Source organism: Capricornis sumatraensis, chromosome 8 (genome assembly GCF_032405125.1).
Source record: "Capricornis sumatraensis isolate serow.1 chromosome 8, serow.2, whole genome shotgun sequence".
Taxonomy (NCBI): domain Eukaryota; kingdom Metazoa; phylum Chordata; class Mammalia; order Artiodactyla; family Bovidae; genus Capricornis; species Capricornis sumatraensis.
The window spans coordinates 49,543,167-49,558,921 of NC_091076.1; the positions used below are offsets into that span (position 1 = coordinate 49,543,167).

General features: G+C 41.5%; 1 protein-coding gene across 1 annotated transcript; it reads right to left on the reverse strand.

Annotated features, from left to right (window-relative positions):
- Window positions 1-483: 483 nt before the first annotated feature.
- Window positions 484-8,523, reverse strand: LOC138083544 (ras-related protein Rab-12-like). Its single transcript, XM_068977398.1, is given in 4 exon segments — window positions 484-931; window positions 1,087-1,539; window positions 1,673-1,815; window positions 8,407-8,523. Coding segments are annotated over 4 exon segments (1,161 nt in total).
- Between the last annotated feature and the right edge of the window lie 7,232 nt (window positions 8,524-15,755).

A 15,755-nucleotide genomic window follows, 5' to 3' on the forward strand; every position in this document is an offset into this window, starting at 1 on the left:
ACTTCAAAGATGCTACAGCTGGGAGAAATGTAAATAAAGAAAAAGCATTCAAGGTCGCTTTTCTCCCCCCAAAGTCTTCAGTTTTACAAATTTACTTTAAAACAGTAAGCAAAGCACCACGTTCTTTCTTCTTATCAGAATATCTCCATCTTCATAATATAGTTAACAAGAACAACTATATTATGTATTTCCAGAAACATTATAGCTCTCGTTTCTCCTGTTCTTCGTTATCAGAAGTACGACGTTCCCCAGTGCACACACACTAGGCATTGGGATAATGAATGAAATATAATAATTTGGAGGGAAATAAGTCATTTATAACACAAACTTACCCAGGATTGCATATCTGCATATTTACAAGTTAGTGTATAGCTCTGACGTGGATTACAAAGTGAGAGAGGAAATTGTCAAAACGATTGTAGTGCAGAATGCGACCTTCTCCCTGTCCAGGAATCACTCCCACTTCGCCTCCAAAGCGGCGAGTCAACAGCATCGCACGTGTGGTCTGGGCGGGGGCAGCTCTGGGGGGATCTCGGGCTCGGGTTGTAATGAGAGGATGCTGTTGGACAGCTCGTTCCTGAGCATGTCCAGGGGCATCTTTTTCAGGATGTCATCAACAAGCTTCAGGAAGATCTCGTCTACGTTGAAGTTATCCTTGGCGCTCGCTTCACAGAACCGCATCCCGGCTATCTGCTGTGCAAACTTTTCACCCTGCTGTCTGCTGATCTCTCTGTCAGTTTCACAGTCCCACTTATTTCCAACTAAGAGAAGCTCCGCGTCTTCCGAAGCGTACTTATCGATCATCTTCATCCATTTCGGCAAGTCATCGAATGTCTCCTTCTTAGTGATGTCGTAGACTAATATGATCCCCTTGGCACTTCTGCAATAAGCTGAGGTAATGCTGTTGAATCTCTCCTGACCTGCCGTGTCCCTGACACGGCCGGCGGGCGCCCCGCACGGGGGCGCGGGTGGGGATGAGACATGGCACTAACACGGAAGCGCTAGGTGACGATGGAGCCGCCGGCGCGGCAGCAATGAACGCGATGGAAGCGACAGACACGGCGGACAGACAGAGCTGAGGGCGACCAGATCTGTAGCCTAATTTTCTTTCCTGTTAGCTCTACGGTTTTGATCTTAAAGTCAACACCCACGGTGGACTTGCAGGCCTCGCAGAAAGTATCGTCGGTGAAGCGCTCCATCAGGCTGATCTTGCCCACGCCGCGGGAGCCGATGATGATGACCTGCAGCTTGAAGTCGGCCGGCCTGGCGGGCTGCTTGCGCCGGCGGGCCTGGCCGCGCGACAGCGCCGGGGAGCCCGCGCCCAACCCGCCGCCGCCCGCGGGCCGCCTGTGCAGCGCGGCGCCCGGATCTATGCACGCATGCGGCCCCCCGAGTCCCCGCGCCCCCTCGGCCTCCGCCAAGCGCCGCGGCTAGGCCCCGGGCTGGGCGAGCGCGCGCTCGAGCGGCCCCGGCGGCCCGCGGGCTCCGCTCTGCAGCTGCGCCGCCGGCCGGCCCCCAGCGTCCGCCCAGCCGCCGCCGCTGCCGCCCCATACATTGTTTTTTAATTGTTTGACTTTATTAAAAAATTTTAAAACAATGTAAGAGGTTATTTTTCCTCCTTCCAGTATGGCTTTGAGAGAGGGTGTAGCATAGACATGAAGCATCCACTCACCCAAACCTGCTGAACTTGCACGTGTGGGGTGGGGTGGGGTGGCCCTGTGGTCCACAGTCCTGTGGAGCTCCACCCCACTCCGTGGCACCTATGATATCTAACTTGAAGGGGCAGTGCATTTGGAGTCTGTAGACATCTTGCATCTGATCAAGGTGCCCCAAGAGTGGATTCAAGGATATGAGCGTAATGAGAAATTTCTGAGCAAGATGCACCACATGCTGGTGGAGGGCACCCCACAATGCCCTGAGTCTGGACATCTATTCCTCATTATCCATGGAATCCTCAACATGCTGCTGAGTGATGAGGAAGCTCAGACTTAAAACCATGCCCGGCATGCTTTCCATTCGGTGGCCATGTGTACCTTTGTTTACACATATCCTGTTCACTAGTTCTCTCCTGTGTATCCCCAACCCTTCACCAAGTGACACATGAAACACACAGTGCTTTTGAGCTCAATATTATATATATTTCCTCATTAAATATTCAAAAAAATTAAAGGTTGCTTTCCATTTATAGTTATTACAAAATATTGGCTAAATTCCCCATGTCGTACAATACATCCTCGAGCCTGTCTTACATCCAATAGTTTGTACCTCCCCCTCCGTCACCCCTGGACTGTCTCTTCCCATCCTCCCCACTGGTAACCACTAGTTTGTGCTTTGTATCTGTGAGTCTACTTTTTTTTAATATTCACTAGTTTGTTGCATTTTACATATGTAACATATATGATGTAACACATATGTTACATCATACAGTATTTGTCTCTGTCTGACTATTTTCACTTAATGTAATACTCTCCAAGTCTATCTATACTGCTGTAAATGCCAAGATTTCTGTTTTTTTTTTTTTTTAATGGCTGAGTGGTATTGCACTGTATATATGAACCACATCTTCTTGATGGACACTTAGGTTACTTCCATATCTGGGTTATTGTAAATAGTGCTGCTACATTAATTTTTAATTAACAAAATATTTTGCTCCTATAACACTGACTTTCAATGATAAAATAGAAAAATTGCAAGGACATCTTTCTGGGTACTTTTCATTGAAATAACTGAATCACGCTCTTCACATCAGTGTATTTCATCTAACTCATAGGCAAAACTTCTGCTAGAATACCGCATGGGCTTGGCATTGCTCTTCCACAGTGTGTGCTACAGATGAAATCTGATGCCAGCAGCATCTTCTGATTCAGGGACTTTCTCATTAGCTCTTCTCTTTCTCCTTCAACAGAGGAAATAGTATTGTTTTTCTGAAATTTGGAGCTGGCTTTAGAAGCTTTTTAAAATATCGGACTTATTTACTTATTTTTCTCATGAGGATCACGTTTTAGCCATGCTTCTGTAGGTTTTTTTCCTCTTCTGTAATGACTTAATTAATCAATTTCTTTCAAAACAAGGTCACTGGGCTTTATTTGAACACAAAACAAGAGCATCCAATGGTTTTGTATTTGAGAAGTTCCTTAACAGACAGAGCACTGGGTACCAGAGATGAGCGTATTGTCCCATCATTAAATCAACTTTCTGGATAGCAATGGTGATATTTCACAGAGGTAACTCTCTTTATCAGCTGCTGTGGAAAATCATCACGTTCAGAGATTCACTTTTTCTAGTACAGAGCCAGTGCAGTCTACGTTTATACTGGAATCCTTTCTATTCTTTACATTTATAAATTTTGAATTGTAGTATTGCTGTTACTGTTTTATTTTTAGTATTTTTTAAAATCATGGCTTTTATATGTCAATGAATCACATTTGAGGACTTCACCCCATTTTCAAATTGGTAGCATAATACCATAGTTAAAATAAAAATGCTAATTTAATGAACATGAACAATAACTTGCAAATTATGTACAATATTTTAGCTAGCACAAAGTATTTCTGTTTTTTAAAAATTGAAGTGTAGTTGATGTATGATATTATATGTTACAGGTGTACAACATGGTAATTCACAATTTTTAGAGGTTATACTCCACTTATAGTTATTATAAAATATTGGCTATATTCACTGTACTGTATGATATATCCTATAGCTTATTGTATACATAATAATTTGTATCTCTGACTACCTTCTCCATCTTGCCCTGTTTCTTTTTTGTTATAATCATTAGCTTGTTTTATTTTTTAGATTTCACATTTAAGTGCAATCATACAGTATTTGTCTTTCTCTGTGTGACTTATTTCACCTAGAATAATACCCTCCAAGTCCATCCCTGTTGTTACAAATAGCAAAATCTCATTCTTTTTTATGACTGAGTAGTATTCCATTATATACAATATGTGTATATATATATATATATACATATATATATATATGACATCTTCTTTATCCATTCATCTCAAGCCATGCTCTGTTAATTGAATGATGGTCAGAGGTCAATACAATCCTTGAAGAGCATGAACAGCTTTTAATCTCATAGATATGATGTTTCTGTGACATTAATAATCAATCCTGTATTTCCAAATCTGCAAAATAACATAAACATGTACACCTGTGGTAGATTCATGTTGATGTATGGCAAAATCAATACAATATTGTAAAGTAATTAGTCTCCAATTAAAATGAATAAATTTATATTAAAAAAATTCTACTGCAATTTTCCACCTGAAATCACCAAGGTGTCTGTAGCCAACTTGATAGACTGATGGCCAGCTTCTGTGACCAGTGAGACCTATTGGAGAAATGATGCTCTAACTGTTTATTTGGGGAAGGATTTGCTGGTCTTCTAGGAATTCAACCATTAAAGTTAGGTTCACACACCCCAAACATCCTTGTCTTTGGGTCTTTCACAAAGCCATTTGAATTTGCCTCAGAAAGGTCAAACTTAAATATGTCTAATATAGAGGTGCAGGTGGGAGGTTTAAGTGAAAACTGAAATAGCTCCTTTCTCAGCAACCTGCCTTTGGTACCCACGTGGACATGTGAAGGAGGATCCCATGGGGTATAGATATGCTTTGCCCTTTATTATGGGCTGAATCGTGTTACTTCAAAATTCATACGCTTAAGTCTTAACCTCTAGGATCTCAGTATGGAGGAAGGAGCATTAAAGCGGACTTAAGTTGAGGTCATTAGGGTGGGTCCTAATCCATTATGACTGGTATCCTTATAAAGAGAGGAGATTAGGACACAGACACATGTGAGGAGTATGTAAAGAGGAAGAAGCAAGAAGACAGTCATCTACAAGCAAAGGAGAGAGGTATCAGAAGAAATCAACCCTACCAAAACCTTAAATTAAAACTTGTATTTGAATCAGTTCTGATGAGATGGAAGAAACTGGAGCCGATTATACAGAGTGAAGTAAGCCAGAAAGAAAAACACCAATACAGTATACTAACACATATATATGGAATTTAGAAAGATGGCAATGACGACCCTGTATGCAAGACAGGAAAAAAGACACAGCTGTGTATAACGGACTTTTGGACTCAGAGGGAGAGGGAGAGGGTGGGATGATTTTGGAGAATGGCATTCTATCATGGTATACTATCATGTAGGAATTGAATCTCCAGTCTATGTCTGACGCAGGATACAGCATGCTTGGGGCTGGTGCATGGGGATGACCCACAGAGATGTTATGGGGAGGGAGGTGGGAGGAGGGGTTCATGTTTGGGAACACATGTAAGAATTAAAGATTTTAAAATTAAAAAAATAAAAAAAAACAAAATTATGTAATTTAAAAAATCATAGTAAAATACATATAACATAAACATTGTCATCTTTACCATTTTAATACTACAATCCTGTAGTTATAAATAACATTCACATTTGTTGCATCTTTATGAGATGATGAATATTCACTAAACTTGCTGTGATAATCATTTCATGATGTATGTAAATAAAATCATGCTGTACAGCCTTAAAAAAAAACTTGTAGGCTTCAGAATTATGAAAGAATAAATTTCTATTGTTTGTGGTTCTTTGTTATCACATCTCTAGCAAACTAATATACACTGCTGCTGCTGCCGCTGCTGCTGCTAAGTCACTACAGTCGTGTCCGACTCTGTGTGACCCCATAGATGGCAGCCCACCAGGCTCCCATGTCCCTGGGATTCTCCAGGCAAGAACACTGGAGTGGGTTGCCATTTCCTCCTCCAATGCATGAAAGTGAAAAGTGAAAGTGAAATTGCTCAGTCATGTCAGACTCTTAGCTAATATACACTAATATATACAAGCACTTCAATTTGTCTGTGGCCCTGATACCTAGACACAGAAGGCAGTGTCCAGCTGAGGGTCTCATTGGTGAACCCTGAGGCAGTGTAGTGATGAGGTGCCTTCACACAGCTTCTAAAATACCAGGGCCTTGAAAGTTAACACCATGGAGCAGAAGATGCTTACAACTGAGAATTTACGTAATAGCTGGATAGAGTTTGCTCATGAGCATGAAGAAGACACCACCTGAAGATCGCAGATGCTGGGTGAGTCTCCCACAAAGTGTGGGAGACTGGGACCCAGTATTAGCACATGAGAATAGGGTCTTACAAAACTCATTATAAAATCATGACTAAAATATTAAGAAAGGTAGAATATCATATTTGTTAAAATTTGCACGTATTTGGTGATTGGACCTGAAGCTTTTTTTCTTTCCAGATTCAGTTCAGTTCAGTTCAGTCATTCAGTCATGTCCAACTCTTTGCACCCCATGGACTGTAGCATGCCAGGCTTCCCTGTCCTTCACCAACTCCTGGAGCTTGATCAAACTCATTCCCATCCAGCTGGTGATGCCATCCAACCATCTCATCCTCTGTCATCCCCTTCTCCTCCTGCCTTCAATCTTTCCCAGCATCAGGGTCTTTTCCAAGGAGTCTGTTTTCCATATCAGATGGCCAAAGTACTGGCGTTTCAGCTTCAGCATCAGTCCTTCCAGTGGATATTCAGGACTGATTTCCTTTAGGATTGACTGGTTGGATCTTGCAGTCCAAGGGACTGTCAAGAGTCTTCTCCAACACCACAAGTTAAAAGCATCAATTCTTTGTTGCTCATGTTTCTTTATAGTCCAACTCTCACATCCATACATGACGACTGGAAAAACCATAGATTTGACCAGACAGACTTTTGTTCACAAAGTAATGCCTCTGCTTTTTAATATGCTATCTAGGTTGGTCATAACTGAATGGTCTAGTGGTTTTCCCTACTGTCTTAAATTTGAGTCTGAATTTGGTAATAAGGAGTTCATGATCTGAGCCACAGTCAGCTCCTGGTCTTGTTTTTGTTGACTGTATAGAGCTTCTCCATCTTTGGCTGCAAAGAATATAATCAATCTGATTTCGGTGTTGACCATCTGGTGATGTCCATGTGTAGAGTCTTCTCTTGTGTTGTTGGAAGAGGGTGTTTGCTATGACCAGTGCATTTTCTTGGAAAAACTCTATTAGTCTTTGCCCTGCTTCATTGCACATTCCAAGGCCAAATCTGCCTGTTACTCCAGGTGTTTCTTGACTTCCTACTTTTGCATTCCAGTCCCCTATAATGAAAAGGACATCTTTTTTGGGTGTTAGTTCTAAAAGGTCTTGTAGGTCTTCATAGAACCGTTCAACTTCAGCTTCTTCAGTGTTACTGGTTGGGGCATAGACTTGGATTACCATGATATTGAATGGTTTGCCTTGGAGATGAACAGAGATCATTCTGTCGTTTTTGAGATTGCATCCAAGTACTGCATTTCAGACTCTTTTGTTGACCATGATGGCTACTCCATTTCTTCTGAGGGATTCCTGCCCACAGTAGTAGATATAATAGTCATCTAAGTTAAATTCACCCCTTCCAGTACATTTTAGTTCACTGATTCCTAGAATGTCGATGTTCACTCTTGCCATCTCCTGTTTGACCACTTCCAATTTGCCTTGATTCATGGACCTGACATTCCAGGTTCCTATGTAATATTGCTTTTTACAGCATTGGACCTTGTTTCTATCACCAGTCACATCCACAGCTGGGTATTGTTTTTGTTTTGGCTTCATCCCTTCATTCTTTCTGGAGTTATTTCTCCACTGATCTCCAGTAGCATATTGGGCACCTACTGACCTGGGGAGTTCCTCTCTCAGTGTCCTATCATTTTTCCTTTTCATACTGTTCATGGGGTTCTCAAGGCAAGAATACTGAAGTGGTTTTCCATTCCCTTCTCCAGTGGATGACATTCTGTCAGACCTCTCCACCATGACCAGCCCATCTTGGGTTGCCCCACAGGCATGGTTTGGTTTCACTGAGTTAGACAAGTCTGTGGTCCTAGTGTGATTAGATTGACTAGTTTTATGTGAGTATGGTTTCAGTGTGTCTGCCCTGATGCCCTCTTGCAACATCTACCATCTTACTTGGATTTCTCTTACCTTGGGCGTGGGGTATCACTTCACGGCTGCTCCAGCAAAGCACAGCTTCTGCTCCTCCTTACCTTGGACAAGGGTTATCTCCTTACCACCACCCCTCCTGACCTTCAACGTGGGATAGCTCCTCTAGGCCCTCCTGCACCGGAGCAGCCACCGCTCCTCAGTTTGCTCCTCCTGACCGCCGCCCCTGGCTTTGGGAGCCCCTGGCCTCCAGCGCCGCCCCTGGCCTCCAGCACGGGGTAGCTCCTCTTGGCCACCGCCCCTGACTTCAGACGCTGGGTGTCTCCTCCCGGCCGCCAATGACCTCGGACGTGGGGTAGCTCCTCTTGGCCACCGCCCCTGACCTTGGACGCAGGGTGTCTCCTCCCGGCCGCCAATGACCTCAGACGTGGGGCAGCTCCTCTTGGCTGCTGCCCCTGACCTCGGATGCAGGGTGTCTCCTCCCGGTCGCCAATGACCTAGGATGCGGGGTAGCTTCTCTCGGCTGCCGCCCCTGGCCTCGGATACAGGTAGCTCCTCTCGGCCGTTCCAGCGCCATCGCAGCCTATCACTCTCGGCCGCTGCCCCTGACCTCGGACGTGGGGTAACTCCTCTCGGCTGAGCTGGCTTAGTGCGCCGGGTCGCAGCCACCCGCGCTTAGTGCGCCTGGTCGCAGCCGCCTGCACTTAAGTAGGGAAAACCGCTAGACCATTCAGGTATGACCTAAATCAAATCCCTTATGATTATACAGTGGAAGTGAGAAATAGATTTAAGGGCCTAGATCTGATAGATAGAGTGCCTGATGAACTATGGAATGAGGTTTGTGACACTGTACAGGTGGCAGGGATCAAGACCATCCCCATGGAAAAGAAATGCAAAAAGGCAAAATGGCTGTCTGGAGAGGCCTTACAAATAGCTGTGAAAAGAAGAGAGGTGAAAAGGAAAGATATAAGCATCTGAATGGAGAGTTCCAGAGAATAGCAAGAAGAGATAAGAAAGCCTTCTTCAGCGATCAATGCAAAGAAATAGAGGAAAACAACAGAATGGGAAAAACTAGAGATTTCTTCAAGAAAATTAGAGATACCAAGGGAACATTTCATGCAAAGATGGGCTCGATCAAGGACACCAATGGTATGGACCTAACAGAAGCAGAAGATATTAAGAAGAGGTGACAAGAATACACAGAAAAACTGTACAAAAAAGATCTTCCCGACCCAGATAATCACGATAGTGTGATCACTCATCTAGAGCCAGACATCCTGGAATGTGAAGTCAAGTGGGCCTTAGAAAGTATCACTACGAACAAAGCTAGTGGAGGTGATGGAATTCCAGTGTGGAGCTATTTCAAATCCTGAAAGATGATGCTGTAAAAGTGCTGTACTCAATATTCCAGCAAATTTGGAAAACTCAACAGTGGCCACAGGACTGGAAAAGGTCAGTTTTCATTCCAATCCCAAAGAAAGGCAATGCCAAAGAATACTCAAACTACTGCACAATTGCACTTATCTCACATGCTAGTAAAGTAATGCTCAAAATTCTCCAAGCCAGGTTTCAGCAATATGTGAAGCGTGAACTTCCTGATGTTCAAGCTGGTCTTAGAATAGGCAGAGGAACCAGAGATCAAGTTGCCAAAACCCGCTGGATCATCGAAAAAGCAAGAGAGTTCCAGAAGAACATCTACTTCTGCTTTATTGACTATGCCAAAGCCTTTGACTGTGCAGATCACAATAAACTGTGGAAAACTCTGAAAGAGATGTGATTTCCAGACCACCTGAGTGGCCTCTTGAGAAATCTGTATGCAGGTCTGGAAGCAACGGTTAGAACTGGACATGGAACAACAGACTGGTTCCAAATAGGAAAAGGAGTACATCAAGGCTGTATATTGTCACCCTGCTTATTTAACTTCTATGCAGAGTACATCATGAGAAACGCTGGACTGGGAGAAACACAAGCTGGAATCAAGATTGCCGGGAGAAATATCAATATCCTCAGATATGCAGATGACACCACCCTCATGGCAGAAAGTGAAGAGGAAATAAAAAGCCTCTCAATGAAAGTGAAAGAGGAGAGTGAAAAAGTTGGCTTAAAGCTCAACATTCAGAAAACGAAGATCATGGCATCTGGTCCCATCACTTCATGGGAAATAGATAGGGAAACAGTGTCAGATTTTTTTTTTTTTTTTGGCTCCAAAATCACTGCAGATGGTGACTGCAGCCATGAAATTAAAAGACGCTTACTCCTTGGAAGGAAAGTTATGACCAACCTAGATAGCATTTTCAAGAGCAGAGACATTACTTTGCCAAATAAGATCCGTCTAGTCAAGGCTATGGTTTTTCCTGTGGTCATGTATGGATGTGAGATTTGGACTGTGAAGAAGGCTGAGTGCCAAAGAATTGATGCTTTTGAACTGTGGTGTTGGAGAAGACTCTTGAGAGAGTCTGAACTGGACTGCAAGGAGATCCAACCAGTCCATTCTGAAGGAGATCAGCCCTGGGATTTCTTTGGAAGGAATGATGCTAAAGCTGAAACACCACTACTTTGGCCACCTCATGCGAAGAGTTGACTCATTGGAAAAGACTCTGAAGCTGGGAGGGATTGGGGGCAGGAGGAGAAGGGGATGACAGAGGATGAGATGTCTGGATGGCATCACTGACTTGATGGATATGAGTCTGAGTGAACTCCAGGATTTGGTGACAGGGAGGCCTGGTGTGCTGCAATTCATGGGGTCACAAAGAGTCAGACACGACTGAGTGACTCAACTGAACTGAGGTTAGTCATAGCTTTTCTTCCAAGGAGCAGGTGTCTTTTGATTTCATGGCTGCAGTCACCACCTGCAGTGATTTTGGAGCCCAAGAAAATAAAGTCTGTCACTGTTTCCATTATTTCCCCATTTATTTGCCATGAAGTGATTGGACCGGATGCCATGATCTTAGTTTTCTGAATGTTGAGTTTTAAGCCAGCTTTTTCACTCTTCTCTTTCAGTTTCATCAAGAGGCTCTTTAGTTCTTCTTCGCTCTCTGCCCTAAGGGTGGTATCATCTGCATATTTGAGGTTATCTCCCAGCAACCTTGATTCCAGCTTGTGCTTCATCCAGCCCAGTGTTTCTCATGATGTACTCTGCATGTAAGTTAAACAAGCAGTGTGACAATATACAGCCTTGATGTACTCCTTTCTCGATTTGGAACCAGTGTGCTGTTCCATGTCCAGTTCTATTCTTGACCTGCATACAGATTTCTGAGGAGGCAGGAAAGGTTGTCTGGTATTATGGCTTGCATTTTATGTGGCTTTTTGAGCAAAGTTTTATATATTAAAAAAAATCTGCTTATCTCACTTTTTGCCTTTGTGTTTCCTGCATTCTTTTCTTTAAAACCTGTGTGCATGTATGTATGTGTGTGTGCACATGCTCACACAGACATGGACACTGAAATATAATGCAAACTTACAAAGTTTTCAGCAACATCTTAAAGACTGGTATGCTCTCTTCACACCTCCCAGGTGGTGCTAGTGGAAAAGAGCCTGCCTGCCAATGCAGGAGACATAAGAGACTCAAGTTCAATCCCTAGGTTGGGAAGATCACTTGGAAGAGGAAACAGCAACCCATTCCAGTATTCTTGCCTGGAGAATCTCATGAACAGAGGAGCCTGGTGGGCTACAGTTCACAAGGTCACAAAGAGTTGCACACAACTGAAGCGATTTAGCTCACACACAGCACGGGGACTGGTATGCTCTCCTCACACCTCTCCATAAAGTCCAAGTGTATATTTCCTTCAAGATGCATCTCATGACCTCACTTCTTCTATTATGTGTTAGTGATAATAGCTATTTTTTCAGCACTTATTGTGCTAAGTGCTTTATATTTTCTAATATGCATTTTCCACCTCCCTACCTTTAACAGATGAGGTAATGTATACAGATAGTTTTAAATTGTTTACGGTTGTCCTGAAGTAGCCAACTCTCTATTGTTGTATTTTTAGATACTTAAAAAAATGTCCAAGTTGTTAAATGAAGGAATTAAAATTTTCAGAAATAGCTAACATTTATTGAACACTGGCTTCTCTGGTGGCTCAGAGGTTAAAGCATCTGCCTCCAATGCAGGAGACCCCGGTTCAATCCCTGGGTCAGGAAGATCCCCTGGAGAAGGAAATGGCAACCCACTCCAGTATTCTTGCCTGGAGAATCCCATGGACTGAGGTGGGCTGCAGTCCACGGGGTCACAAAGAGTCGGACACGACTGAGTGACTTGACCTGACTTGACTTACCATGTGCCAGGGACTGTGCTAAACATTTTACAAGGTTTACTTCATGTAGTTTCACAACCCAATGAGGTATTATCTCTTTTACAGGTGAGGAGACCAAGGTTCAGAAACCTTAAATAAATATCCTAAGATGACACCAGTGATTGATAAAGCTGGAATTCAAATTCAGATCTCTCTAACACAAAAGCTCAAGTTCCTTAACTCTTATTTGAAATGATATTTTCTTTGTTCTGAATTCCTGCATCATTTTCATATATACCATCTGTTTTTGCCCTGTGTGTATTTTTTTTTTCCATTTTCTCATCGAGATTTTAAACTCTTTAAAGCTAAAGTGTGCAACCATTTTGTTCTGTCCCCTGCAGACTGCCTAATAAAGTACTGGACCCACACCTGTCTCTTGATACGTGTATGTTGGATGGATAAGACCCGTTGGAGCCCTGTTTTCCAATAGACTTGGCAATGGTTAGCAGACAGTAGTGAAACCCCTCAGATGCTGATGTCTGATGCAGGAAATTGTGTTCATTCTCACTAGACAGAGAAAGAATTTAAGAGATCAGGGGAATATTTAGGCCCAGAATGTCTGTCTTGGTGAATGTTTTATGTACACTTGAGAAGAATATATACTCTACAGTTGTTAGGTATACAGTTTGGTAACTACCAACTGATTTTTAGTGCATTTGAGGATAGCTGAGATTCTACGTATTCTTACTGGTCCTTGTTTCTTTGTCCTATAGTTACTGGGAAGAGGATGCTAAAATTTCCAACTATGATGATAGATATGTCTATTTCCCTCTTTAGTTTTATCATTTTTACTTTCTGTATTTTGAAGCTCTTTAATTACAAGCTGATACATTTATGTAATTTTTGATTGATATGTCTTCATAAGGAATTGGCCATTATATTATTATGAAACATCCCTCTTCATTTCTTGTATTACTTTTTGCCTTGTAGTCTCCTTTATCTGATAGTAACACAACCACAATGTCTTCCTTATGTTTATTGATTGCATGTCATATTTTTTCCATTCTTTTATTTCTAAACTACTTATTCATTAAAAGTTTAAGTGAATAGCTTATAGAATTCTTACAGTTTAGTTTGGTTGTGTGTTTTTTTTTGGGGGGGGGAGGCTGTGTTTTTTTTAACCTTGTCTGACAATCTTTTTTAATTGGAATACTTATTTCATTTACATTTAATGTAGTTATTGATATTTTCTGGTCTCCCAAATTGCTACTTGTTTTCAATTTGCCTTTTCTATTATTTTATTCTTCTATTGATCATTTTCCTTCTTCTTTTGGGGAAATTTTCTTAGTATGGACATACCTTGGAGATATTGCAGGTTTGGTTGCAGACCATTTCAATAAAGTGAATATCACCATAAAACAACTCATAGTAATTTTTCTTTGTTTCTCAGTGCATATAAAAGCTTGTTTGTTTATTTTTGCTTTTATTTCCAGAATTCTGGGAGGTGGATCATAGAGGATCCTGCTGTGATTTATGTCGGAGAGTGTTTTGCCTATGTTCTCCTCTAGGAGTTTTATAGTTTCTGGTCTTGCATTTAGATCTTTAATCCATTTTGAGTTTATTTTCATGTGCAGTGTTAGAAAGTGATCTAGTTTCATTCTTTTAAAAGTGGTTGACCAGTTTTCCCAGCACCACTGTTGGTGGGAATGCAAACTAGTACAGCCACTATGGAAAACAGTGTGGAGATTCCTTAAAAAATTGCAAATAGAACTGCCATATGATCCAGCAATCCCACTGCTGGGCATACACACCGAGGAAACCAGAATTGAAAGAGACACATGTACCCCAATGTTCATCGCAGCACTGTTTATAATAGCCAGGACATGGAAATAACCCAGATGTCCATCAGCAGATGAATGGATAAGAAAGCTGTGGTACATATACACAATGGAGTACTACTCAGCCATTAAAAAGAATACATTTGAATCAGTTCTGTTGAGATGGATGAAACTGGAGCCGATTATACAGAGTGACGTAAGCCAGAAAGAAAAACACCAATACAGTATACTAACACATATATATGGAATTTAGAAAGATGGCAATGATGACCCTGTATGCAAGACAGCAAAAAAGACACAGATGTGTATAGTGGGCTTTTGGACTCAGAGGGAGAGGGAGAGGGTGGAATGATTTGGGAGAATGGCATTGAAACATGTATACTATCATGTAAGAATCGAATCACCAGTCTATGTCCAATGCAGGATACAGCATGCTTGAGGCTGGTGCACGGGGATGATCCAGAGGGATGTTGTGGGGAGGGAGGTGGAAGGGGGGTTCATGTTTGGGATCGCATGTACACCCGTGGTGGATTCATGTCAATGTATGGCAAAACCAATACAGTATTGTAAAGTAAAATAAAGTAAAAATAATAGTTTTAATTAAAAAAAAAGCTTATTTGCACTTTACTATAGTCTATTAAGTGTGCAATATAGGTATGTCTATGACAATCAATATTACACCCCTGAATTAAAAATTGTGAATCATTATTTGACAATACAGCATTGACACAAATCTTCAATTTGTTAAAAAAGCACAGTACCTGTGAAGTACAGTAAAGCAAACACAATAAAGTAAAGTATGATTCTATTCCATTTAACTTCTTCAGTTGGCTTATTAGCCATGCTTTATTTATTTCATTTTTTTTGTGTGTGTGTGTGTCTGCTCTAGTCATAGCAATATGTATCCTTAACTTGTCAAAGGCTGTTTAAGTCAATATTGTAACCCTTCACATTTTGTTTATACCTTACCCTTCACTTTCCAACTTTCTACTTTATACCTGACACTTTCTACTCCTCAAGTACAATACATTTTACAACTGTGGTATTCCATTTACCTGCTCTCCTATCCTTTGTTTCATCATTGTCATAACACTTGGTTGTAAATAAATATAAAACTACAAACCATTCTTTATAATGTTATTATTTTCACCTTAAATAGTCAGCTGGCTTTTAAGTAAATTATAAGAAGACAAAATGTAATATTTTACACTTACCCACAATTTCTGGTGTTTTTTCTTTCTGAAGAATCAAGTTTCCATCCATCCTCAATCTGAGATGCATCCTTTACCATTCATGGTAGTGTGGGTATACTTGTGACAAATTCTCTCAGCTAACTTTTTAAAAAATTTTAAATTTATTTATTTTAATTGGAGGCTAATTACTTTACAATATTGTAAATATCTTTATTCCATCTTAATTTTTGAAGATCTATTTTTCGGAAGAACGTTTCTGGGCTGAAATTTATAGGGAACTTTTCTTCTAAGATGCATTAGCTCAATACTTACACCAAAAAGCAAATCTTGAGAAGTCCCAATGATTGTGAGAGCACTAAGGCTACTAAGCCTATCTGGAAAAGGTTGCTTTTGATGTGAAGAAACAGCAAGTAACCTTTCAGACAGAATGGTAACCACTCTGTTGGTACAAACATCTGCTTTAAAACCGAGGGTCCTTGGTTGTAAAATGCCTTGGGCAAAGAAAGTCTTTGATGAACGCGTGTCCCTTTCTCAGATGGCATG